The sequence below is a fragment of the Callithrix jacchus genome, chromosome 3 (assembly GCF_049354715.1).
Source record: "Callithrix jacchus isolate 240 chromosome 3, calJac240_pri, whole genome shotgun sequence".
Taxonomy (NCBI): domain Eukaryota; kingdom Metazoa; phylum Chordata; class Mammalia; order Primates; family Cebidae; genus Callithrix; species Callithrix jacchus.
Genome location: NC_133504.1, coordinates 118,670,320 through 118,697,679, shown reverse-complemented (window position 1 = coordinate 118,697,679; position 27,360 = coordinate 118,670,320). Strand labels below are relative to the sequence as shown.

Below are 27,360 nucleotides of genomic sequence, written 5' to 3'. Positions count from 1 at the left end.
TATTGCCATTCTTATTTCATTTTACCTCTTCCAATCTTTTTCTTCTTTTTTTGCCAGATTATTTTAAAGAAAATCCTAGGCATCCTAGTATTTCAGCTATAATTATTTCTGTATGTATCTCTAACAGATAAGGACTTTCTAAACATAACAGTACCATTTAGCTCCTCTAATGAAATTATTAATAATTCCTTAATAGAACACAGTCCCTCTTCAAATTTTGCCTGATTATCTCAAAAATGTCTTATACAGGCCGGGCGTGGTGGCTCAAGCCTGTAATCCCAGCACTTTGGGAGGCCGAGGCGGGTGGATCACAAGGTCAAGAGATCGAGACCATCCTGGTCAACATGGTGGAACCCCGTCTCTACTAAAAAACATACAAAAAATTAGCTGGGCATGGTGGCGCGTGCCTGTAATCACAGCTACTCAGGAGGCTGAGGCAGGGGAGGCGGAGGTTGCCGTGAGCCGAGATCACGCCATTGCACTCCAGCCTGGGTAACAGAAGCGAAACTCCATTTCAAAAAAAAAAAAAAAAGTCTTATACATAGTTTGTTTGAAACAGTATCCAAACAATGTCCATAACAGTGAGTTTAATTAATATAACCGTAAAGTTTAATAGAAAATGCTTCCTTTTTTTTGTCAATGCCATTTATTTGTTAAAGAAACCAGGTCATTTGTTCTGTAAAAACCTCTCATTCTGGATTTGGCTGTTTGCATCATGGTACAGTTTAAATCCCTCTATTTTCTGTAAAATGGTAGTTAGAGCTCATAATTTTCTTTTAGAAAGAATATTTCGTAGGTGGTACTGTGCACTTCATGTTGTATAAGGAGAAACATATTTGTCTCCTTGTTTAGTGATGTTAAGACTGACTATACTGACTTCAAGTGTTATCAGTCTGATTCATCATTGCAAAGTGCTCCAACTTTTACCTAACGCTATTAGCCATTGAGACTCTTGGCTGGATCCATTATTTCATCAATAATTACAAAATGATAATTTTATATTTCTATCATTATTATTAACTGAAATTCCATAAGGCAAAACTGCCTTTCATCAACTACGTGGTTACCCTGAAACACAACTCATGCCTAGAAAACAGCATAAATGCTCGTTTCTTCATTGAAATTAATCTATTTCCAGCATGAGTTGGTATCCTATTAACTACCAATAGTGAGCAATGAGTCTCCCTCAATTCACTCTACACTTCTCCCTAAGGTCACCAAGTGGTTTTTACCATAAAACCTAGCAGGGCTAGAATGGAATAAGATAGGACGGAATTGGGCAGGCCAAGGCAAGAGGCAGGGATTTAGGAGAAGGAGGCACTGCGTCAGGGAAGACAAAATACCTTAAGCATGCTCTAGGAGGTAGAATCTGAGTTTTCTGAGCTGTCCTGGACTTCGGTGCTCTCCACAGACTCGTTAGGTTCTTTGCAGTCACTGCCACTATCTTCGGTAGCTGGGTTCTTCTGCTGACAGGCCTCTTCAGAACCAGAAAGTGTGCAGCCCTGGGTCTCCTGGTTCTCCCTGGAGCCTAGGTCCACATACTCGCCCTTCTTCAGCTCCACTTGTCGTCTCAGCTCATCTGCCATCTGCGAGAGATCCCGCTTCATAGCATAAGCATCTTCCCCATCTGCATAGTATTTAGGTTCCACCTCACTAACCTGAAAGTTAAGGGTGTTAGAATAGAGGTGCAAGGCTGCCCGGTTACTCTTCCTGACATGCAGAGACACGTATTTGGCGTTAAAATTCTCTATCATGGCCCTGGAGGCCTGGTCAATCAGCTTCTGGGCCAGGCCGAGGCGCCGGTGTGAACGCTTCACGGCCAGTGAGGTGATATGGCCATGCGGGACATCATCTGGGTCCTCCTCCATTTTGGCCAGGACATAGCCCACAATCTTCCCGTCCTCATCCTCAGCGATGTAAGAAAGCTGGGGCCAGGAAAGGCCATGATATAAATAGTATTTCATCTGGTAGTTCTCAGGAAGGCAAAGGAGGTTGCAGTGCTGCATGTTTATCAGGTCGTCCGGCCGAGCGTTGCGGATGTTCATAATGGCGGCGGGTAGGGAGCCGGTTGGACTGCAGTGAACTCAGAAGAAGCTGTCGCTGACCTCGAGGGACACTGTTTGGCTCAGGGACAGAATCCAGGGTACCAACGACGCCTGGCTGGATCCGGAAGGCGGAATGAGTAGGAGATGGAAAAGACGGGGCTAAACTGCAGCTTCTGGAAGTGCGTCACTGATCCCAGCCAATGAGGTTTCGCTTCATTGTGTGTTGTGCGTGCGCAGAGGGTTAGGGGGTGGGGAGAGAGGATTATCATCTCCTTGGTTTTAAGTAAAGTGATCCATTGCAGATATTATTTTTATTTGTTTCGGTTTTAAAGTTTTGATTCGGGTACATCTGAATAAATTTTCACAAACTTGACAAACCCATATAACAAGAACTTAGAGGAAATAAAAAAAGAACATTGCATCCCAGAACCCCCCTACTGCCCCCTTCCAGTACCTACTTCCAACATCCGAAGAATAATGATTACCTAGACTTCTAACAGACTTTATGTAAATGGAATCATAGTGCATGCATTCTTTTTGTGTCAGGGTTTTTCACTCTTTGTAAGTTTCAGCTACCTCATGTACAGCTGAGGGTTCTTCATATTCTTCCTTGTTTGATATTGCCTACGTAAGTCACAATTTCTTCATCAATTCCACTCTTACTGGCCATTTTGTAATTTCCATTTGGGAATAGTACCCCTAGGGTAGCTGAGCATTCTACACATGTCTTTAGTTGGAACAAATGCATATTTATCTAGGACTAGAATTACTGGGCCAGTGAATATAATGACGTTCAACTCACTTTTTCAAAGTGGTTACTCCACATTCTCAACAACATTTGGTATTTCCCCGTTGTTTCCTTTTTAGCCATTCTTTTGTAGGGGTAGAGGTATTACACTGTTCTTTTATTTGCGTTGCACTGATGAGTAGTAAAACTGAGCACTTTATATGCTTGTTAATCATACTGTGTCCTCTTTTGTAAGTGGCTGCTCAGATTTTTTGCTCATTTTTCTACTTGTGTGTCTTTTTCACATTAACTTGTGTGTTTTATCAAAAATATATTCTGGATATAAGTCCTTTGTCAGATGTATTTATAATGAATATCATTCTTTTCTATTGGTTGTTTTCCTTTCTTAATGGTGATTTTAGACACCAAGTATGAATTTCAATGTACTTCAATTTGTCTGGTTTTAAAATTTGGTGGTGAATGCTTTTTGTATTCTGTTTAGTAAATCTTTGTCTACTCCATGGTGACTGAGGCATTCTTGTATATTTTCTTCTAAGATCATTTATTTTACATTTTATATTTAGATCTGCAATTCACTGCAATTTAGTTTTGTGTATGCTGGAAAGTATTGGAGGAGCTGATATTCTTTTCCTGTGTGGATATGCAATTCATTTAGCACCATTTTTTTTTCACCATTTAGTGAAAAAAAGAATTATCATCCTTTCTTCACATCACTGCATTGTTACCTTTGTTACAAATCCTGTTTTATTTCTAGATGAATTTAAAAATTTTAATGCCATCTTAGCTGGGTGTGGCGGCTTATGCCTGTAATCTCAGCTACTTGGGAGGCTGAGGCAGGATGATCCCTTTAGGCCAGGAGTTTGAGGCTGTAGTGAACTATGATTGCATGACTGCACCCCCGCCTAGATGAGAGAACAAGAAGAATAAGTAAACAACTGTATGCCATCTCAGTAAAGCAAGATTTGTAATATTTAATAGGGCAAATAAGTCACATTTTATTAGCACTACTTGCACGGAATTATCTGTACGTCTTGTACAATCTTTCTTCCCAGTTTCGCGGCAGACCTCAGAATCCAAGTACCAAAATGAAATGGGGTATACACTCCTTTAATAGAGCAGTCTAGAATCATGTGATCTCTGAAACATAGCTTGAATAGCCACTATTTTTTGTTGTATTTTGACAATTGGCAGTTTTATTAATATATTTTTAATATTTAACATAAGCATTTTAGCTCCCTGATTTTTTATAGGCTCTATAAATTGGAAAAGTTATTCACCCTTATTATTCCCATTCAGAAATTTCTTTCATGTTATGCCTTACACTATGGACAGGGATATGTAATGTGTAGTGATGTAGCTCTAAAATCATTATCCAGAAGAGTTCATTGTGTTGATTCTTCTATAATAGGTTATTCTTTTAAAAAGCATAGACTACCAAAACTTGAGTGCACTGTATTGTTTGACAGGGTTAATTTAAATGCAGCCAGGTCCATTACAGGTACTATATCCTTCCACAGAATAGTTGCTGGCTTAATTCCCAAGAGTTGGACAACATACTTGACTTATTCCAGAGTAGGCACAGTACCAAAACCAATGGTTAATGAGCATGGTTTTTAATATACAATAATGTGATCTTTATACATATATAATCACAGAGGGAATATGATGACTACTCCTCTGTCATGGAGGAAGGGTCTACCAATTGCAATGACCACAGCAGCTAAGACAAAAAATGCAGCAACTAGTTATATTCTGACAGGCTCTCTTCTTTTTTGACAGAGAAGTTGCCATCATGTATCCTCAGGGTTTGCATATTGTATCCTCAGGGAAAGCAGGGATCTAAGACTAAAAATGCTGACACTTAAGGTGGTGTTGGTAGTAAGTAGTACTTAATTTCACCCCTCCTCCTAAGGTCCAGTATAAATGTTCTCTGATTAATCATAATATTCCTCTAATTTCTGGACTATAGATCTAGCATGTCTTGTTAGGTTTTGTACGTGGTATGTTTTTATCATAAGTAAAGGACATCAGCAGTTAACATTTTGCAAATATTTAGCAAAAAGTCATCTAATACATAAATGTTTTATAAATGAGAGCTCCTTGAGTTCTAGTCAGGTCTTACTTCATGCCTATAATATTTTATGTGGAAAAAGCTCCCATCTTCTTAACTGGCTTTATATCTCATGCCTATAGAATCTAAGGACAAGACGTATGATTATTTGAGCCTGGTTTCTGCACAAATCTTAATCAAGTTATTTTTTAACCTAATGTTTCTACATCTTATCTGTCTCTCGTATGACTTCTACATACCGCTGAGGCTCTAGTGAATGAACAATTTCTATACTCTTCCTTTACAATATAACTTGCAAACTAAATTTTCTTCTTTCCAGTAACAAACATGTTTATTCTAAATATTATAAAGAGATTTTAAATAGCTTTTTATTACCCCCTTCACCTCAGTAATTTTATCAGATTTAGTGTAAGAATATATTATGTACCTGAAAAATATATATATATAGCATTTCCTAAACACTTTCATTTAAGCAACTTTTCTTCATATGTGTGAATAAACCTATACTTGTGAATGATCCTAACAATGATGGATTAGCTATCCTTTGTGTCTTTACTGGACTTCCTAAAATATAGGCCTGACAAATGGGGAAAATGTAACAAAATAGACCAATTTGGAAGAATTAGCAGCATATCAATTATATATCTGCTATTTTTACTATCATCTCTTTAGTCCTCCTTTCTTCTTCCATGGGCCATAAAAGCAAGGTGAATATTTGTGGGCTCAAACAAATTTGGAAAGAAAAGGCACTCTACTAATCAGTAAGGGTTTTTCTTGTTTGTTTGCTTGATTCTGTTTAATCCTGAGTCTGAGGCCTAATCTTAAAGAAAGGTAAACACAGAATAGTTTTCAGGCTGGGTACAGTGGTTCACACCTGCAGTCCCAGCACTTTGATAGGCCAAGGCAGGAAGATTGCTTGAGCTCAGGAGTTCATGACCAACATGGGCAACATGGCGAGGCCACAGCTCTACAAATATAAAAAAAAAAAATAGCCAAGCATAGTGGTGCACACCTATGGTAGCTGAGACCATCAGGAGGCTGATGTAGTAGCATCACTTGAGCCCAGCAGGTGGGGACTGTAGTGAGCCATGATTGCACCACTGCACTCCAGCCTGAGCAACAGAGAAAAACTCTCTCTCAAAGAAAAAAAAGAGAGAGAGAGAGTTTTCAGAGGCAACTGGTTGAACCCAGAAAGAGAAAATGGAAAATGGCCATTACTTTTGCTGCACAGAGAGTCAAACATTTTCATGCTGAAGATGTCTGGAGAGCAACACAGTTTGTAACAGCTATATTATAAAGGAATTGTATAACATATGAAAAGACTATCAATAGATATACAGTTTTAATACCTACTGAAAGGATAAATTCTCATTGTTTTCTCCATTGTCTACAATCATAAACAATACCAAGAGATTATAAATTTAGTCATGTAGATAACAAAATATTTTCTATACTCTCATGTTATTGCATATGCTAAAACAACTTTTTATTCTGATCATGCCACTAACAGGGCATGTCTATATAAACATGAGATCATAATTTTGAAAAAAAAGTTCAGAAGTTAATATTGGGTTTGAATAGTGGGCAGTGATGATAAATCGGTCAGGAAACTTCCCTTCCATTGAAACAGAAGAAGAGGGTGTTTTTAGTATAGGCCAATGGCAAACAGAGAATAATAAACTGTAGTTTGTTAGGCTAGCATTAAAATGTGATTGTGTGTCTTTTTTAATAGGTAGCTATGTAGACAAGAGCAGGGTAAGGAAAAAACCCCCCTTCTCCCCAGAAATGTCAGGTAACCATCAGGTGATAGTCATGTAGTTGTTAAACTGTCTAGCTAAAATAATTGGTTGCAGCTGGCACCAGGGAAAGGCAGGCTCCCAATAAATAGAAAACACCTGAAGCTGGTGATTAGCAGCTTCCCAATAAGATCTCTAGGAGCTGGGTGAGCAGGCTCAAGCATGTACACTGAGGGGCAAAATGTGAGAGTTTAACTGATATTTGACCTTCCTCTAGGTATACTGGTAAGGAAAAGATGCCTCAAATGAGCATGTGTACAACTTCAGTAAACACAGTGTGCTGTGGCCCCTCCCAATTGCTGAAAGGCAACTGTGCCTGTGGACAGTCCACTCCAAGGGAAAAATCAAGAGACGATAAACTAAAATCCTGGAACCATGCCAATGTATAAAACCCCAAGTCAAGGGCTGTACAGTGCACTTGGATCTGTAACTACCTAATGGGTTCACCTTGCCTGCTGCCTAGACAGAGCCAATTTATCAAGACAAGGGAATTGCAATAGAGAAACACTAATTCACACAGAGCTAGCTATGAGGGAGACCAGAGTTTTTATTATTACTCAAATCAATCTCCTCAAGCATTCAGGGATCAGAATTTTTATGGATAATTTGGTGGGTGGGGAGGGCAGCCAGTGAATCAAGAGTGCTGATTAGTTGGGTTGGAGATGAAATCATAGGGAGCTGAAACTGTCCTCTTGTGCTGAGTCAGTTCCTGGGTGGGGGCCACAAGATCAGATGAGCCAGTTTAATCATCTGGGTGGTGCTAGCTGATCCATCCAGTGCAGGGTCTGTAAAATACTCAAGCGCTGATCTTAAAAGCAGTTTAGTTAGGGAGGGTTAGAATCTTGTAATCTCCAGCTGCATGACCTCTCAACCATAATTTCGAATCTTGTGGCTAATTTGCTAGTTCTACAAAGGAAGTCTAGCCCCAGGCAAGAAGGAGGTTTTGTTTTGTTTGTGGTTTTCTTTTGAGGTGGGGGCAGACTGTTACAATCTTTGTTTTAAACTATAGACTACAAACTAAGTTCCTCCCAAAATTAGTTCAGCCTATGCCCAGGAATGAACAAGAACAGCTTGGAGGTTAGAAGCAAGATGGAGCTGATGAGGTCAATTTATTTTACTGTCTTAGTTGTAATTTTGCAATGGTGATTTCAGACCTCTCAAGTCATTCTCTTGGTCCTCTTCCAAGCATACTTTACTTTCTTTCTTTTCTGCTCTAAAGCTTTTTATTTTTTTGAGACAGAGTCTTGTTCTGTTGCCCAGGCCAAAGTGCAGTGGCATGACCTTGCAACCTCCAACTCCCGAGTTCAAGTGATCTTCCCGCCTCAGCATCTCAAGCATAAAGTTTTTAAATAAACTTTCACTCTGACTCTAACTTGCCCCAGACTCTCACTCTGCCATATGCTCCTCAGCCAAATTCTTTCCTCCAAGAGGGCAAGAATTGAGTTGCTGCAGACCCATACAAATTCAACACTGCTAACATCTTTAGGAGTGCTGTTAGTGTGTGGGAGATAGCTATAGTTGGAGAGGTGCTTGAAACCAAAGTAAAGGAAGCCTCAGTCATAATAGCATCTGAAGGAAAGGAGACCAACCAGCCTGCTTGAGTCAGGGGAGAACTGACTTATATTAAGCAATGGGTCATTATGTTGATAAACCTATCTTCATACCTAAAACAGTTTCTTTGTGAAAAATGTATTTGCTCAATAATTATCAAGGAGACTTAATGCTGGGTTTCTCTACAGAGTTTCTTTGAAAGAGTAAAAGGCCTCTTTGGCTTCTTGTGACAAAGGTCACGACTGTGGAATAGTACTTTAAATTGGATGCACTTAGAATCTTCATATTAGAATCATATTTAATATACTATGTCAGTAATAGCTGGCCATATGCAAGAGGGTGGACATTTGTGAAATTTGGGTGGGTCTTAGAACCTTGGGACTGTTTTTTCTCTTAGGAGATCTCACTTCTGAATAGCTAGGAAATGTCCTAAGTGATAAATTTGAGACAGTCAAAATCATATGTTTTTTAGAGTTTTGTAGCACAGTCCAGGCACAATGGCTCACATCTGTAATCCCAGCTACTTGGGAGGCTGAGGCATGGGAATCGCTTGAACCTGGGAGGTGGAGGTTGCAGTGAGCCAAGATGGCACGTCTGCACTCCAGCCTAGGTGATAGAGTGAGACTGTCTCAAAAAAGGGAAAAAAAAAATAGTTTTGTAGCATAAAAGGTCTATACAAGAAGAAGATTTAGATATCTTCCAGTGAAGGAGTGGCTAACAAGAGGCCATCAACATCTTGGATAAGGACAGAGTTTCCAGTGATAAAATATCTAAATCCTTTTTCCAAATGTGGGAGAAGAGAAGAAAGAACGGCTTTCCTTATAACCTCAAGGAATTTGCCTTAATGTAAACTGGAGAGCTATATGACTCTTGGGTTTTGTTGGGAAAGAAAATAAAGTAGATCAAAGAGCTGATTCTATAAAATATTTAGTAATATCAGGGATGCAGGCTAGGAAAGGGATGGGGTTATGAACAACAGAAAAAGAAGGTAACGCTACAGCATGTACCATTTGAAGAGCTTATAAAAGTTGTCAGAATAAAAATGAAGTCACTTGTTTGAGAAACCATGAGAAATGGAGCCGAGGAAGGCCATGAAGGGAGAGTTCTCATGCAGGAATGCCTGATAATAAGAACTATCACAAAGGATTCTGCAAAAATCACCACCTTGCACTAAAGCCACCACAACCTTACAGAAAAGCAACTACCTTTCCAAGCCCAAACTGCTGCCACTCTTGTTATTGCTCCTTGTAGCCAAGAACAATTATTTCAAAACAAATGTGCAGTCCACCTCATTTCTCCTTTAAAAGCATCTGTCTTATTTTACCTTACTGAATATGCACATAATTAACTATGGCACTTGTATTCCCATTGCAATGCCCATTCCTGAGTAAATATAGTTTTCTTTTACAGAGTCTCTCTCTGTCAGTTATTTAGGTTGACAATCTTTAAAATCATGACTATCTCTGCTAGTTTTCTTGCATTGCCAAGTAGATGGTAATGTGATGGATTATTTAAAGTATTTCCTTGGCGGGGCGTGGTGGCTCACGCCTGTAATCCCAGCACTTTGGGAGGCCGAGGGGGGTGGATCACTTGAAGTCAGGAATTCGAAACCAGCCTGTCCAACATGGCAAAACCCCGTCTCTACTAAAAATACAAAATTAGCTGGGCATGGTGATGCATGCCTGTAATCCCAGCTACTCAGGAGGCTGAGGCAAGAGAATTGTTTGAACCGGGGAGGCGGAGGTTGTAGTGAGCAAAGATCGTTTCACTGCCCTCCAGCCTGGGCAACAAGAGCAAAACTCCATCTCAAAAAAATAAAAAATAAATAAAAATAAAATATTTCCTTAAGGTATCCAGGTAATTATGCATTACAATTGATCCAGAATTATGATCACTGTTATGTATGGGAGAGGAGCCTGGGTGGGCTTCAGAGATACATAGCAATTACCTTGGTTTTCCCTTTTCTTTTCAGATTTGACTAAAAAGGCTTCACCTTTTATGTGAAGCCTTATATGACTCCCTTCTCTCTGGAAAAATGAATTGCTTCCTTATTTGTGTACCACTTTAATGAATGTCTATGTTATATGTGTATTTCATGCTGTAGTCTTAATTCCTTATTCCTTTCCTCTGTTTCTTGAGGACATGACCCTGTCTTATGAAAATAGTTGTTTCTCTAGGGACTAGCAGATAACATGCTGCATAGTAGGTCTTGAGTGACTGGTTATAAAATATATGTGTAATTGGAGGTATAAATATATTAAAACAGGCTACACAAAACTTTTCTTTATGAAGTCCAAATAAACTGTGTAATTATACTACATATTTCTGTATATTAATATCCATTATTATTGTTTAAAGAATGTAATGAAAAAATATAATGGTACTTATGCTGCAGCACCTTTTTTTTTTTTTTTGAGACAGAGTTTCGCTCTTGTTACCCAGGCTGGAGTGCAATGGAGTGATCTCGGCTCACGGCAACCTCTGCCTCCTGAATTCAGGCAATACTCCTACCTCAGCCTCCTGAGTAGCTGGGATTACAGGTATGTGCCACCGTGCCCAGTTAATTTTTTGTATTTTTAGTAGTGACGGGGTTTCACCATGTTGACCAGGATGGTCTTGATCTCTTGACCTCGTGATTCACCCGCCTTGGCCTCCCAAAGTGCTGGGATTACAGGCGTGAGCCACCGTGCCCGGCCCAGCTCCTTTTATACTTAGCAGTATTTTAACTAACCAAATACATTTTCTATAAAATGCTACAATAACTAAACTACTCAAAGATTTACAGATCATTTTCATTATCTGAAAGAAAAGTAAATTGGACATAATTTAGTAATTAGTTCACAGCTCTATATTTCTCTTTTATAACTTGGGAAGTGAGTTGGTCATTGTTTATTCTACTTATATTCATTTTCAACCCTTTACCTGCAAGCTGTTTCTCATATTTCATTGCTAGCTGGCTTCCAGGTAGATTAGCTCATGAGAGATGGGGGATAGGGTGGTAGAAAAGAGGAAGAATGGAAAAAGCCAGGGTATCTCTCCTCTACTAGTTCATCCTCAGCAGCATTTTACAGTAGTGGATGGTTTCCTCTGTGGTTTTGACTTCCCAGCCTATGCTCAGTTCTAGTCCTTACCAGGCAACTCTGGCTTCTAGTCTTGGTAATAAGACTTTTACCTTTGCCACCCCAGCCTTAGACGTGGTAGTGGCTTTATACTCTTGCTTACCTTTTGGTTGCTTCACCATCCCCGGTTGGCTTCTCAGCTCTTGCTTTGCTCATTACCTATGAACTAAATTTTCTCAATTTAATTACCTAGAATGGTTTTTCCCTGGCCCACAACTGATAAAATAATTATATTAATTGACTATGTTTCTAATAAGTTTTGTAATTATTTTTCCCAGTTTGATATATGGAACTTAAATAATCTAGCTATTAGTGAATGATACATTATGGCAAAATATCCAGAAATAGTGATGAATCCATGGTTCTTCAGCAGAAGAAGGAAAACCCTCTTTAAATGTACATAATTCCTTTTAGTAGAGGTTCCAGAAATTTGTTCCATCAGGTCCAGATTATTTCCACGTAAGTGTTCAAGTGTCACCTATGTGCCATTGAGAAGTCAACTACTACAATGGCTTCGAAGATAGAAGTCACTGGTAGTTTGTATTGTGTCACTATTGATTCATATAAGGACTCTTAAATATTATTAGATGGAAATATACGTGAGCGTGAAAAGTGACGATGGAGAGGGAGTGATGAACCAGGACCAATTGGCAGAGCTAAAGTGACAGGGTGGCATTAAGAAATCATGCTGGGCATTGTGAGAAGAAACTCGACTTTTATTGGTTTAGTCACTTATTGAACTATGATCTGGACAGGCCAGCCTGTCAGGCTCTTCTCTCCCAATAGAGAGGATGAAATCTATTTTTTTTTAGGGAAGTAGTCATCTTGAAATGCTGAAAGTACTGACTGATAGATATACTTGATGAGAACAAAAATAATAATTATAGCACAGTATATATAGCAGGTGCAGTAAAGGGGTTTTGAAACAGGTTAGAAAAAGTAGTACTGGAATGACAAAAAGGCAAGGAATCAATAGTCACTAGCTTTTGAAAACATATAAGAGGAGAAAACTAATTTATCTCACATTTTCCTACTTAAATCTTACAGTGTGTTTCATTGTCAGTTATTGGACCATTCTTGTTTAAAACCTCACTGACATGTTTCATTCCAATGTACCCTTGGAGCACTGCTTATGATCAAATGCCATCATCTATATTATGAAGTAAGTAGTAGAGTGATTAAGTCAGAGCAAATAAAACCACTTGAGAAATTAGTCATAGAATTTTAGAGAGAATCTAGGATGCCCAACTCCTACATAAATTGCTTGTGGTTTCCTGGTATACAACCGGTTGCCAACATTTATAAATGTTGTTCCTTTATAATCTCCATTCTACATGGTCTTGTCGCTTTGATAGTTGACTAAATTATTTTGTATGTGTGCGCCAAAATTTAGTTGCTTAAAAAATGATTTTTTTCTCAAACTCAGGGAGTTAATAAACCTTTTAAATGACCATCTACAGAGAATATTGTTTTATTTTCTAGTGTTTCTTTCAAAAAGAAATTTTGTTTAACAACCATGTCTAATATAATTTTATTGCTGGGTTGAACCACTTATAGTTTGGATCTTTTCTAGCTCTAGAATTCTGTGAATATTAGTTTAGCATAGATAAACGTTGCTTTTGATGGAGTGGGCTGCTGGGAGTGAAAATGGAGAGGGATCATAATAGTGGCATAGTGCTTTAATATTAAGTTGGAATTTACTAAGCGAAAATAATGTCTTTAAACCCCACAGCAAAATGATTATGAAAATTTTTTCACTGAAAATGGATGGATTTTTCCCCATTGTTTTAGTGACAATTCTGAGTAATAAATAATTTTCTATCTTTTTCAAGCCACAGTAATAACAGTTATACAATATGACTGTTACACTAACTTGCCTAGTTCTAGGCTACAATTTGTAAAATAGAAAGTGCTAACAATATCTAGGAATACAGGCATACACAACTATCCTTGCTTGCTGATCATGGAAATTAAGTTTTGGGAAATATGATTTAGAATTGCTTAATTGCAAGGAAAGAAAATGCAAGACACATGTGTATATCTATCTGAAGTCTTATCACAAAGTGTTTTCCTGTGATGGGTTTAGGTCAGATCAGGTAAATTAGCCGTAATGGTCACCAAATTCAGAACTGGCGTTGGAGGAGTACTAGATTTGGAGAATTGGTGTAAAAACATAGAAATGCCTTGCATTTCATTCGTTCATCAAGACAATTCAGGAATACAGATTTAAGGGAGTTTCTCAGGGCCATTATTAAGGTAATTCTCCAGAATCAAGGAGAACTCAACACAGCAGTCAAGCTGTATAAGCAAAACAGCTCAATATTATGAACATAGGCTGAATGTTCAACTGGATATCCACCCACAATTATATTGCCAGTTAAATTCCAGTTTATAAATCACTTTCTAATTAATTCAAGAAATGAAAACCATATTTCTTTTTCTTTTCTAGTTTTCTGCCTTCGTATCTTTCTCTCTCATTGTCATTAACTCCTGGGTTTTCTCTCAGTTTCACTTCCCCAACACAGTACAGATTGAACATGCAAAGCATACAACTCAAAAGAAAGATGAAACTTGGGTCACTAGTCTCCAGGCTCACTTTGTTAATCTGCCTCAATTGCCATCACTAATTAAGGTGAAGAGATGACTCCTACCATAGCTATTACTGCTTTTGCTGTATTTAAATGCATTTGAGAGCCTTACATAATTTTTTCCACTTGAACTTATTACTCAATGTACAATCTAGGATTTCTAGAATTTTGGGACTTTTTAATAGATAAAAAATGTCTTCCATATAAAAGAATGTATACAATACATAGGCAGAATTTAAAATGTAATAAAATAAATACCTACGTACTCAACACTGAGTTATAAAATAGACGAATAACAATACTTTGGAAACTGCTTTAATAATCCTCTCAAAGGATTACTTTGCCTCTATATATAATCTCTATTCTGACTAGTATATTAAAATTATTCATTCATGTATGTCCTTAAAGCATAAAGTATTCAAGTTTTTGTGTTTTAATAATTAAACAGAATGATAGTGTGTATACTTTTATAATTTGCATTTTTTTCTCAACAGATTTTAGATCTATTCACACTGGGCATACATAGCTATAGTTTATTTAATTTTTGCATGGTTTAGGTTTAGTGTACCATTGCTTGCCTTTATCCAAAAAATGTATTATCCATGTGTCACCCATAACCTTTGAATTATTGCAAAGTTTTTTTTCTATTACAAACTGTGTTAATATTCCATTGCTCATAACAAATGATCACAAACGTAGAAACTTAAATAGCACAAATGCATTATCATGCAATTTTGTGAGTTACGAGTCTGCATGGCTCAGCTGTGTTTGTTTGCTTAGGGTCTCACAAGGCATTGATTACGGCTGCGGTCTCCTCTGAGCCTCGAGCTCCTCTTCCAAGCCCATTTAAGTCACCTGTAGAATTCATTTCTTTAGAGCTCTAAGATCCCACTTTCATGCTGCTTGCCAACTGGGCACCTTTCACAACTGTGGGGACCACTTACTATTTTCTGCCATGGAAACCATTCTGCAACCATAAATGTTTGCTTATTCAAGTACAGCAGAAGAAATACCTTTAACTCTGAATCTCTCCCTACCTCATTTAAGACCTCTCTGATTATATCAGGCCCACCAAAAGCAAAATTCCTTCTGATTAACTCAAAGTCAACTAATTAATTACCTTAAGTGCCTCTGCAAAATTTTTTCTGCAATAAAACATAATAGAATCATAGGAGTGAGATATCATATTCAGCAGTCCTAGTCACTCTCAAGGTGAAGGTGGGATATTATATGGGATATGTCCACCAGGGGGTGAAAATCACGAGGACCATTTTGAAATTCTGCTTACCATATGAACAATTTTGTAAATAAAATTGTTTGTATTTTAAATTTTATTTACAAATATTTTATTTAAAAATATTCAGGAATATTCCTGAATATTCCTCTTGTTTTATTTCTTATAACTCTTAAGCATTCCTTGTATGTTTTCCAACTCTATCAAGTTAGGCTAAACAGTTTCCAAAAAGGTTTTATCACATATAGTTGCAATTAAGATATGAGAATTTATCTCATATACATTCTCACAAACAATTTGAATTTATATTTAAATGCAATTTTATACTTTTTTTATTTGCCTTACCATCATTTGTTAAACTTATTTCTAGACACCTTATTTTTATTGATATTGTAATTTTTGAGTTACATTTTCTAATAGTTTTATATATTAATATATTTGATGGACTCAATAAATTCTTACTTTTATAAATTCATATGTAAGGGTTTTCTCAGATTTACTATGTGGACAAATATGTAATTATTTTTCTTTTCTCACCTTATATTTTACATTGTATTTAAATGTAAATTCCAGATCTCACCAGACTGCATCCTGCCATAAGGTTCAAAAGCTGCTGTGTCTCTTCTTCTCTGAAGCCCCTTTGATGTCCCCTGCCTGCAGCCAAGACCATGGTTGGTTTCTGCTGAGTTCAAGCCATTGGCATTGACCCCACTGCCCTTAGCAGCAGATCAGCTGCACATTTGCATGTGCCCCAGGCACAAACTTTACCACCTGCAGCTACTATAGCTGAGAGCCACCTCCAACAAGGCAAAAGCATGACCTGCCCTCACCAGCAGAAATGCTGCACATTTGTAAGGGCCCTAATAATAGGACATCCCACTTGAAAGTTCCACTTGGGGCTGATATCTCAGCTACTTGTCTATGGCTGCTGCCACTGAAAGCCATGCCACCCTCTCTAGTAGCTGCACTCATTACCAGAGTACTTTAAAATAGGTCTTCCTCAACAAGCCCCACATCCCATCCAGTACCTGAGCACATTGTACAGGAATCTGGGGATCACCCAGCCCAGTCCACCACCATTGGCACCTAAGTACACCTCTCAGGGGCCTGACATTGGGCCCACCCAACCTACTGTTGCCACCATAGTTGGCATCCACCTGAAAACAGCGCCTGCAGGCCTGGAGACTGGCCCATCCAATTTATCAAAGCCACCAAAACACCAATACAGACCACTTGGGATTAAGAGGGTTGTTCCGTCACTCCTCCTGCGATTGCCCTTACCATGTCTACTGCCTAGAGGCCCAAGTACCCACCCACCTGTCCAGCCCACCACTGCCATTATTGGCACATGAAAAGCCTCCCAGAGGCCCGATAATTAATCTGCTTGGACAGGTTAACATTGATGCTAGTGTATGCTGCCCTGGGATCAAAAAATAGGTATGCTCAACCTGCTTTGCCACCACTGGGAACTATAAAATGGGTTACCTGGCATCCCAATTCCCAGCAAAACTCTCACACAGACACCACTAACAACCACACCCTCAGCTACTGAGGAAATTGCAGACACCATCGATGCTGATTATAGCCAAATAAATCATACAGAGACTACACTATTCCATGCACCCAGAATCCAAGCTAAAATGTCCCACAGAACCAACACCATAGATACATCTACAGGAAAATATCATTCCCTATGAAAGCAAATGCAAAAAGTTGGAAGAAGTGACTATTATACCAAGTGCACATATGTCAACATAAGGAGAGAAGAAATATGAAAAATCAAGGAATATGACAACCCCAAAAGAAGATAATAACTTTCCAGAAAGAGATTTCAATGAAAAATTTTCAAGTCCTGAAAAAATAAATCAAAATAATATTAAATGATAAGGTTTATCTGTGTCTCTACCCAAATCTCATATTAAATTGTAGCTCCCATAATTCCCATGTGATGTGGAAGGGATCCAGTGGGAGATAATTGAATCACGGGGGCGGGTCTTTTCCATGCTATTCTCATGACAGGGGATAAGTCTCATGAGATCCAATTATGAAGGAGAATTTCCCTGCAGAAGTTCTCTTCTCTTGTCTGCCTTCGTGTGAGAGATGCATTTCACCTTCCACCATGATTGTGATGCCTTCCTAGCCATGTGAAACCTTGAGTCTATTAAAACTTTTTCTTTTGTAAATGGCTCAGTCTTAGGTCTGTCTTTATCAGCAGCCTGAAAATGATCTAATACAAGTGGTAAAAGTGGGCATCCTTGTCATGTTCTGAATCTTAGAAGAAAGGCTTTCAGTTTTTCACCAATCAATATGATACTATCTGTGAGTCTGTTATATAAGATTTTTTTTTTTTTTTGAGATGGAGTCTCACTCTGTCACCAGACTGGAGTGCAGTGGCACGATCTCTGCTCACTGAAACATCAACCTCCATCTCCTGGGTTCACACAATTCTCCTGCCTCAGCCTCTCAAGTAGCTGGGACTACAGATATGTGCCACCATGCATGCCCAGCTAATTTTTGTATTTTAGTAGAGATGGGAGTTTCATCATGTTGGCCAGGATGGTCTTGATCTCTTGATCTCATGATCCACCCACCTTGGCCTCCCAAAGTGCTGGGATTACAGGTGTGAACCACTGCACCTGGCTTGTCTATATGATTTTTATTATGTTGAGGTATGTTCCTTCTATACCTAGTTTTTTTTTTTTGAGGACTTTTTTTTATCATAAAGAGATATTGAACTTTATCAAATGCTTTTACATAATCAATAGAAATTATATGGTTTTTATGCTTCATTCTGTTAATATGATGTATCACATTGATTGATTTTTGTATGTTGAACCACCCTTGCATCCCAAGGATAAATTCTACTTGGTGATAATAATAATCTTTTTAATGTACTGTTAAAATTGATTTGCTAGTATTTTGTTGAGGATTTTGGCATCAATATTTATGAGAGATATTGTCTTGTAGTTTTATTTTTTGATGTGTCTTTGTCTGGTTTTGATATCAGGGTAATATTGGCATTGTAGAAGGAGTTTGGAAGTATTTTCTTCTCCTCTGTTTTTTGGAATAGTTTGAGTAGAATTGGTACTAGTTCTTTAAATCTTTGGTAGAATTCAGCAATGAAGTCATTGGGTCTGAAGCTTTTCTTTACTGGGAGACTTACTATGTCTTTGATCTTGTTACTTGTTGGTCTGTCCAGGTTTTGGGTTTCTTCATAGTTTAATCTTGATAGGTTGAACCATGTGTCTAGATATTTGTATATTTCTTCTAGATTTCCCAGTATATTGACATATAGTTGCTCATAGTAGCTACTAATGATTCTTAGAATTTCTCTGGTATCAGTTGTAATGTGTCCTTTTTCATCTCTGATTTTATTAATTTGGATCTTCTCTCCTTTTTTCTTACAGTGGCTAAAGATTTGTCAATTTCTTTTAACTTTTCAAAAAACTAACTTTGTTTCACTGATCTTTTGTATCACTCCCTTTCAATTTTATCGTTTTTTTTGCTCTGATTTTTATTATTTTTTTTCTTTAGCTAATTTTGTGTTTGGTTTGCTCTTGATTTTCTAGTTCTTTAAGATGTGTTTTGTGGTTGTTTATTTGAAGTTTTTCTTCTTTTCTTATGTAGGCACTTATAGCTATAAAGTTCCCTCTTGGTACTGCTTTTTCAGTATTCCATAGGTTTTGGTATGCTGTTTCCATTATCATTTGTTTCAATAATTTTTTTCCATTTTCTTCTTAATTTCCTAACTGACTCACTGATCATCAGGAGCAGATTGTTTAATTTTCATGTATTTGTAGAGGACCCCAAATTCCTCTTGTTATTAATTTCTATTTTTATTCCATTGTGCTCAGAGAAGATGCTTGATATTATTTCAAGGTTTTTTGGATGTTTTAAGACTTGTTTTGTGATCTCACATATGCTCTATTCTTAAGAATAATCCATGTGCTGAGGAAAAGAATGTGTATTCTGCAGCTTTGGAATGAAATGTTCTACAAATATGTATTAGATCCATTTGGTCTATAGTGCAAATTAAGTCCACTGTTTCTTGTAGGCAACAGATTAATGGATCTTACTTCTTTATCCATTCAGCCAGTTTACGTCTTTTAATTAGAGGGTTTAGTCCATTTATAGTCAATGTTATTATTGATAAGTAAGGACTTACTCCTGCCATTTTGTCATTTGTCATCTGCTTGTTTTGTGGTCTTCTCTTTCTTTTTTCTTTCCTTCCTGTCTTATTTTTTGTGAAGGTAATTTTCTCTGATAATATGTGCTTTACTTCTCCTAGTGCACTGAAATGCTTTCCACACCATGCCACTGCTGCTGGGAAGTAGGGATGGAGTGCCAGCTATTTCTTTTTCTTTCTTTTTTTTTTTTTCTTTTTTCAGATGGAGTCTCACTTTGTTACCCAGGCTGGAGCGCTGTGGTGCAATCTCAGCTTACTGCAACTTCCACCTCCCGGGTAAAGTGTTTCTCCTGTTTCAGCCTCCTGAATAGCTGGGATTACAGGTGCATGCCACCATGCCTGACTAATTTTTGTATTTTTAGTAGAGACAGAATTTCACCATGTTGTTCAGGCTGGTCTCAAACTTCTGACCCTGTGATCTGCCTGCCTTGGCCTCCCAAAGTGCTGGTATTATAGGTGTGAGTCACCAAGCCTGGCTGCCAGCTATTTCAAGACTGTTTTTTTACTTCTTTTGTCACTCTTGCAGTGATATAAAGTTTGAAACCAGGTACTGTGAGTGCTCACCTGGGTTTTGATTCTTCTAAAGAATCAAACCTTGTTGTAGATAGTTGTTAAACTGTTGTCTTTGTGAGAGGGACAATTGGCAACTTCTACTTTAACATCTTGTTCTGCCTCTCCAAAGACATATTGACTAAAAGAAAAGAGATTACTAAAAATATAATTCACACAAACAGAAACCAAGAGTGAGCAAATTAGCTCTACTTATATCAGATAAAACAAATTTTAAGTTAAAGAAAATTTAAAAATACAAAAAAGGTCATTATATAATGGTAAAGGTATCAATGCAGCAGGAGGTTATAACAATTCTAAACATATATTCTACTAACACTGTACAACTCAAAACAAATATTATTAAATCTTAAGGGAAGGGAGACTCAAACTCCATAATATAATACTTCAAGATTTAAACATGCCAATCTCAGAATTAGATCACCTAGACAGGAAATCAATATAGAAGAAGCATTGGCCCCAGCATCATGCAGTATAACCAGGTAAAAACCTGTACATTTACCCATGTACCCCCTGAATCTAAAATAAAAAATGAAATTATAAAAACAAATAAACAAGGAAATAAAAAATAGACTGCATTTCAGATAAAATCAGTCTAACAGACTCTTAGATATTACTTCCTCCAACAGCTACAGAATATATGTGTTCTTCCAATTGGCACATGAAAAATTATCCAAATAGACTGTATTTTAGGCTACAAAACAAGTCTAACCAAAGTTTTAAAAATCAAAATTATATCAAGTATCTTCTCAGACCACAATGAAATAAAACTAGAAATAAATAACTGAAGAAACTTTGGAAACTCTACAAATACATAGAAATTAAACGTGATCCTGAATGACCATTGGGTCAAGGAAGAAAATAAAGAAAATTAAAAATTTCTAGAAACAAATGAAAACAGAAACAAAATATGTCAAAATTTATAGCAAAAGGAGTACTATGAGAAATGGTTAAACCAATAAATATTTGCATCAAAAGAAACCAATTTCAAATAAGGAATTTAACAATGCAGCTCAAGGAACTGGAAAAGAAAAGGCAAACCAAACACAAAATTAGCAAAAGAATAATAAAAATCAGAGCAGAATTAAACAAATAGAGAGTAAACATGCAAAGTTTCAACAAAAAGAAAAGATAAAATCTGTAATTCATTAACTAGACTAACAAAGAAGAGAAAAAACAAAAATAAACAAAATCAGAAACAAAAGAGACATTACAACTAATACCACGGAAATACAGAGGATAGTCAGCAAATATTATATAGTAATGCACAGGAAAACCCAGAGGAAATGCAATAATTCCTGGACACATACAGCCTACTAAGTTTAAATGAGAAAAAAAATAGAAAACTTAAACTTGAATAGACCAATAACAAACAATGAGATTGAATTAGTAATAAAAAGTCTTTCATCAATGACAACTTCAAGACTGAATTCACTTCAGCAATTCACAATTCAACAGTAAAAAAATAAATAACCTTATTCTAAAATGGGAAAAGGGATGAATAGACATTTCTGAAAAGAAGACATGCAAACGGGCAACAAGTATACAAAAAAATGCTCAACATCACTAATCATCAGGGAAATTAAAATGAAATCACAATGAGATATTATCTCACCCTGGTTAGAACGGTTTCTTTGTCCATTTTGCATTGCTATAAAGGATTACCTGAGACTGGGTAATTTATAAGAAAAAGAGGTTTATTTGGTTCACAGTTCTGCAGGGTGTACAAGAATCATCTACTGGCATCTGCTTCTGATATAGACCTCAGAGAGCTTCTAATCATGGCAGAAGGTGAAGGGGGAGCAGGCCTGTCAAATGGTGAGAGAGCAAGATAGAAACAGGACAAGTGGCACACTTTTTAAAATAACCAGCTCTTGTGTGAACTAATATAGCAAGAACTATGTTAGCATTATATAACTCATTACCTTGGGGACATCACCAAGCCATGCATGAGGGATCTGTCCCCACGACCTAAACACCTCCCACTAAGCACCACTTCCAATACTGGTGATTACATTTTAATGTGAGATTTGGAGGGAACAAATGTCCAAACTATATCAGATGACTTTATTATTAAAGAGACAAAAAAATAGCAGATTCTGGAAAGTAAGCAGAGAAAAGGAATCCCTTACACATTTATACACTGAGAGTATTTAAAATAGTATGGCCTATGGAAAGCAGTATTGAGATTTCACAAAAAAAAATCTAAAAATAGAACTACCATACATTCCTGCAATCCCACTACTGGAATTTATACAAAGGAAATCAGTTTATCAAAGAGATATCTGCACTCTTATATTTATTGTTGCACTATTCACAAAGGAAAAATATGGAATGAACCTAAGTGTCATTAACAATAAAGAAATTGTGGTACCCGGCCATATCCACAATGGAATACTATTTGTTCATAAAATGAATGAAATCATGTTATTTGCAGCAACATGTATGAAAATGGAGGTTATTATGTTGAATGAAATAAGCCAGGCACAGGAAGACAAATACCACACATTCTCACTCATATGTGGAAACTAAAAAGTTATTCTAATGGAGGCATAGAGTAGGATACTAGATACCAGAGCACTGGATACATGTGTGTGGAGTAGGGGAGGACAGAGAGAAATTGATTAATGGGTATAAGCATCAGTCAGAGGGATTATGTTCTGTTTTTAGCAGAGCAGGGTCACTATCATTAACAACAATGTATTACCTATTTTGAAATAGCTAGAAGAGAGAACATAAAATGTTCCCAACACATAGAAATCATAAATACTCAATGTGATGGATATCCACATACCCTGACTTGATCATTTCACACTGTATTTATGTAACAAAATATAGCTATACCCCATAATATAGACAAATATCTATCAATAAATTAAAATACTTTTTAAAAACCTCAATAGGAACTTCTGGGTAAATTGTCAATACATTTTTTTTCATGGATTCTTGCTCTTGTTACTCAGACTGGAGTGCAGTGGTGCAATCTTGGATTATGGCAACCTCCGCTTCCGAGGTTCAAGAGAGTCTTCTCCCTCAGCCTCCCGAATAGCTGGAATTACAGGTATATGCAACCATGCCCGGCTAATTTTGTATGTATAGTAGAGATGGGGTTTCTACGTGTTGGTCAGGCTGGTCTCAAACTCCCGATCTTAGGTGATTCACGCACCTTGGCCTCCCAAAATGCTGGAATTACAGGCATGAGCCACTGTACCCGGCCGTAATTTTAAAATACATATAACAAGCAAAGACAAGCAAAGGACCTTGAGCAACCAAAACACCTCTGAAGAAAAATAAAAATATTTAGAGCAATAACCTACCAGGTATCAAAATTTATTATTACGGATAAAGAGAGTCATTTTATAGTAAAAAAAAAAAAGGTAAATTCACCAATAGGAAGGACAATTCCAAGGGTTTACACACTTAATATACTATAGCTTCAATCTTTCTTTTCTTTTTCTTTCTTTTTTTTTTTAGAAGGGGTCTTGCTCTGTGGCCAGGCTGGAGGCTGGAGTGCAGTGGCACAATCTTGGCTCACTGCATCCTCCGCTTCCCATGTTCAAGCAATTCTCCTACCTCAACCTTCCGAGAAGCTGGGACTACAGGTGCGCCACCATGCCCAGATAATTTTTGTATTTGTAGTAGAGATGGGGTTTCACCATGTTGGCCAGGATGGTCTCGATCTCTTGACCTTGTGATCTGCCCTCTTCAGCCTTCCACAGTGCTGGGAGTGCGTGAGCCACGGTGCCAGGCCAATATCTTGCTTTCAATAATAAATGGAACAGAACGAATGTAGGCAGAAAATCAGTCAGGATATAAAACACTTGAACAACACTGACAACTAACATTACCTAACTAAAATTTATAGAGCAGTTTATAACCAAAACAGCAGAATTCACAGCTCACATATTATACTTACCAAAATAGACCATCTTTGGGGCTATAAAGTAAGTCAATATATTTAAGGATATTCAAATTGTACAATATATATTCTCTGACAGTAATGGAATTAAAATGGAAATCAATGAGAGAAAATACTGGAAAATACCAAAAAATCAGGTTTCCTTTTTTTTTTTTAATTGCATTTTAGGTGGTTTCCTTTTTTTAAAAAAAAAAATTTTTTTTTTTTTAGACAAAGTCTTGCTCTGCCTCCTCGGCTGTAGTGCAGTGGCACAATCTTGGCTCACTGTTATCTCTGCCTCCTGGATTCAAGCAACTCTCATGCCTCAGCTTCCTGAGTAGCTGGGATTACAGGCAGGCAACACCACGCCTGTCTAATTTTTGTATTTTTAGTAGAGACAGGACTTTGCCATGTTGCACAGGCTGGTTTCAAACTCCTGGCCTCAAGTGATCCACTCGCCTCTTCCTCCCAAAATTTTGGAATTATAGGTGCAAGCCACTGCACCTGGCTGAAATATTATGAAATTATATAACACACTACCAAATAACTATGGGTCAAAGAAGAAATTGCAAGAGCAATTAGTATTTTAAACAAAAAAAGTGAAACATTTTTTAAAGCAATAGCTGTCAATGAAATTTGTAATGTTATTTTTCTTAAATTGGGTGGTAGTTTGACAAGTGTTTATTTTGTTATTATGCTTTATAGCTTCACTATATTATACATCAGTTGTATAAAATATACAATTAAAAGATAAATGGAAATCTAAAATATACATGGAAAATATTATTGTAAGAAACACCAGATAGGCATAATCCAAAATAGATTTGGGATAGATATATCCATGTGATAGATTTCAAGTTTCAAGGAAAAGATGGCATTAAATCTTAGGCTACATTATGTGAAGTCACTTGGTTGATTGTTTTTTCTTCTAAAAACATGTGATCTTCAATAACACTAAAAAAAATGTTACAACCCATGCTTGTTGCATGTTCAGGTTCTCTGCAGTCCTTGTCAAAGAATGAAAAATAAAGATAGGTGCTTCATGCAGTTGCTTGTATCATCAGGCAGAAAGAAAGAAAGAAAGAGAGAGAGAGAGAGACAGAAAGAAAGAAAGAGAGAGAGAGAAAGAAAGAAAGAGAGAGAGAGAGAGACAGAAAGAAAGAAAGAGAGAGAGAGAAAGAAAGAAAGAGCGAGAGAGAGAAAGGAAGGAAGGAAGGAAGGAAGGAAGGAAGGAAGGAAGGAAGGAAGGAAGGAAGGAAGGAAGGAAGGAAGGAAGGAAGGAAGGAAGACACCATAGCATCTGCAATTCCCTGTTTTAATTACATCCTGAAGTAACAGCCGCAGCTGAGCCATTTATTGCTTCTGTAAACAAGAGCCAGTAAAGGGAAGCTGTTTCTCCCTATGTCATTTCTGAAAGGCAAATATAATGGCGACAGCATAGGAGAGATGTTGGACTGACCTCTAATATAACAAAATCAACTTAAGAGAGGCAATATGTTCGGCATCTAGTAGTGAGGGACACAGGGGTGGGAACAGAAACTAACCATGACACAGAAGCAATAAGACCCAGATTTCACTGGAGTCACCAACCCAAGTGCAATGTCAACAAAATATCAGCAACTAATTCAGTTTCTTTCTTAATAAAATAAATATTTTATTCTAAAATAATTTTAATTTTTATGAGATTAAAAAAATTTTATCTATGTATGTAGAAAATTTTCCTGAGATGGGGTTCTTAATACAAACACATATTCAATTATTCTTAACTTACTGGATTTGTTTTGGAATTAATAGTTAAATGTTTTTATCATTGGTAATTTAAAATAATTATACATGTGACCAAGATCACCTGGCTCCTAAAACCAAAGACATTTACAGAAAAGTTGGCGTGTGCCTCACAACAATAGGATGAAGGAATCCTGCTCACCATGGCAAGAATAACGTTAAATACTTAACAAATTTAATAAAAATATGCATGACCTTTATGAAGAAAACTAAAAAGTATTACTGAGGGACATCAAAAGGATTTGAATAACTAGAGAAACAGACAATACTCTTCAATGGGAAAGGTACTGTAAGAATATTTCTTTTCCAATTAACATAATCTGTACAGATCTAATAAAAATCTGTATACACACACACTTATACATACATATATATACATATATTCTTTAAATAGCTACCATTTCCCCAGGCAACCACTTACTATGACAAAATGTTGGTTGCTCAAAATCATTTTGTGCATTTTCCTAATTCTTGAATATTAAAGTACAAATAATTCTTCCTTTTTCCCCAGTATTGACATCCTGTTCAGAAAAGATGATATCATAGAGATTGTATAGGAGATTATTATTACCGGCTACAGAATAGATCTTTAAATACTTTTCATATTGACTCTAACCCTGAAAAATGAGGTTTTCATAATATTAAATGGGACCAGAAAAGCGTGTCAGATTTATAAAACTGTTTGTCCTACAAAACTATGTAAGTCGAAGATTTTTGAAGAGGGTTGGCTTGAAGCACTTCATTATTTTGAATGCTGGATTAATGTTCATAGTTTTCCGTTGCTCCTTTTTATTGGGGGAGGGTGTCTCAAATGCAGTATATTATGCCACGGTTTTGTCATGTATCAGTAATGATATTAACAGTATAATGCTAAACAGGTTCTGAGGAAATGAAGAGGGAAAAAAATGACTTACTATATTTACCCTGAAACAAGATTCAATCTGCCACTGTATTTAATGCTATGTTTTTCATTATCTCACAAGCATATGTTGAAACCACTACAGATGATGAAGTTAGCTGCTGGGCAGAGTTATCATCAATGCTTTCCATCTTTATTTTAATACGAGGAATGAGTAAATTGTTTGTGACCTTTGTCAAGGGCTTCGTGAAAGACAAGAAACCTAACCACAAAATCACTAGCCTGGAGCCCTACTGAATATTCAAAACCACCTTTCCTAGAATAAAATATTTTATAACAAAGCCATTGTTTCTGATAGAGCTGTGTCTCAAACAAAATGTCCAAAAGCTAAAGGTAAAATCTATTTTCATTCTTTCTTTAAAAATACTGTGTGTGTAATGTCTGTTGGTGGTCATGTTGAAGTTTTAGGAAAAACACATTTCTTTAAGATCAATGCAGCCTTAAAAATAATAATGCCTACCTCTACTTAGGAACTGGAATCTTAGTTAACCTTGACACCTTTATAAACCAAGCCTCCTGGGTCAGGTGGAATCACCATATTAAATATCAATAGCGACATCTCTTGAGAGCTTACCACTGTTTTGCTAAATTCTATGCAGTCATTTCATATAATCCTTACTCTGGAGGTAAATCCTGTGATCAACTCAATTTTATAGATTGGTTAACTGGGCAGAAGAAGACAGAGTAACTTACCTAAGATCATCCAGTCTGTGTTGGAATTCATTTGATGAAACTAAGACTTAAAGCATCTGACTCTGGGTGCCCAGTTACAGCTCTATGCTGAAGGGAACTGGTATTGCCAAATTGCTTTCTTTTGAAATAATCTTAGTTATTATATAAATGATGTATC

At 36.9% G+C, this 27,360-nt stretch overlaps 1 protein-coding gene and 1 long non-coding RNA gene across 11 annotated transcripts in view; one reads left to right on the top strand and one right to left on the bottom strand.

Moving 5' to 3' along the window:
• NAA11 (N-alpha-acetyltransferase 11, NatA catalytic subunit) overlaps positions 1–2,180 on the bottom strand; it is a 230,093-nt gene extending 227,913 nt beyond the window's left edge. For all 10 annotated transcript variants that reach the window (XR_004740841.3, XR_004740838.3, XR_013533055.1 and 7 more), the window contains exon 1: positions 1,344–2,180. Coding sequence is in view for 2 of the 10 variants with exons in the window: in XM_035293459.3 (XP_035149350.1) it covers positions 1,356–2,045 (690 nt within the window). In the remaining 8 variants the exon portion in view is untranslated. The remainder of the gene's footprint in view (positions 1–1,343) is intronic.
• Positions 2,181–2,535: 355 nt separating this feature from the next.
• On the top strand, positions 2,536–27,076 carry LOC128931602 (uncharacterized). Its single transcript, XR_008480176.2, has 6 exons — positions 2,536–2,673; positions 10,633–10,751; positions 12,378–12,492; positions 15,726–15,823; positions 22,872–22,969; positions 26,575–27,076. It is a non-coding gene; the product is annotated as an uncharacterized LOC128931602 (long non-coding RNA).
• The last annotated feature ends 284 nt before the right edge of the window (positions 27,077–27,360 follow it).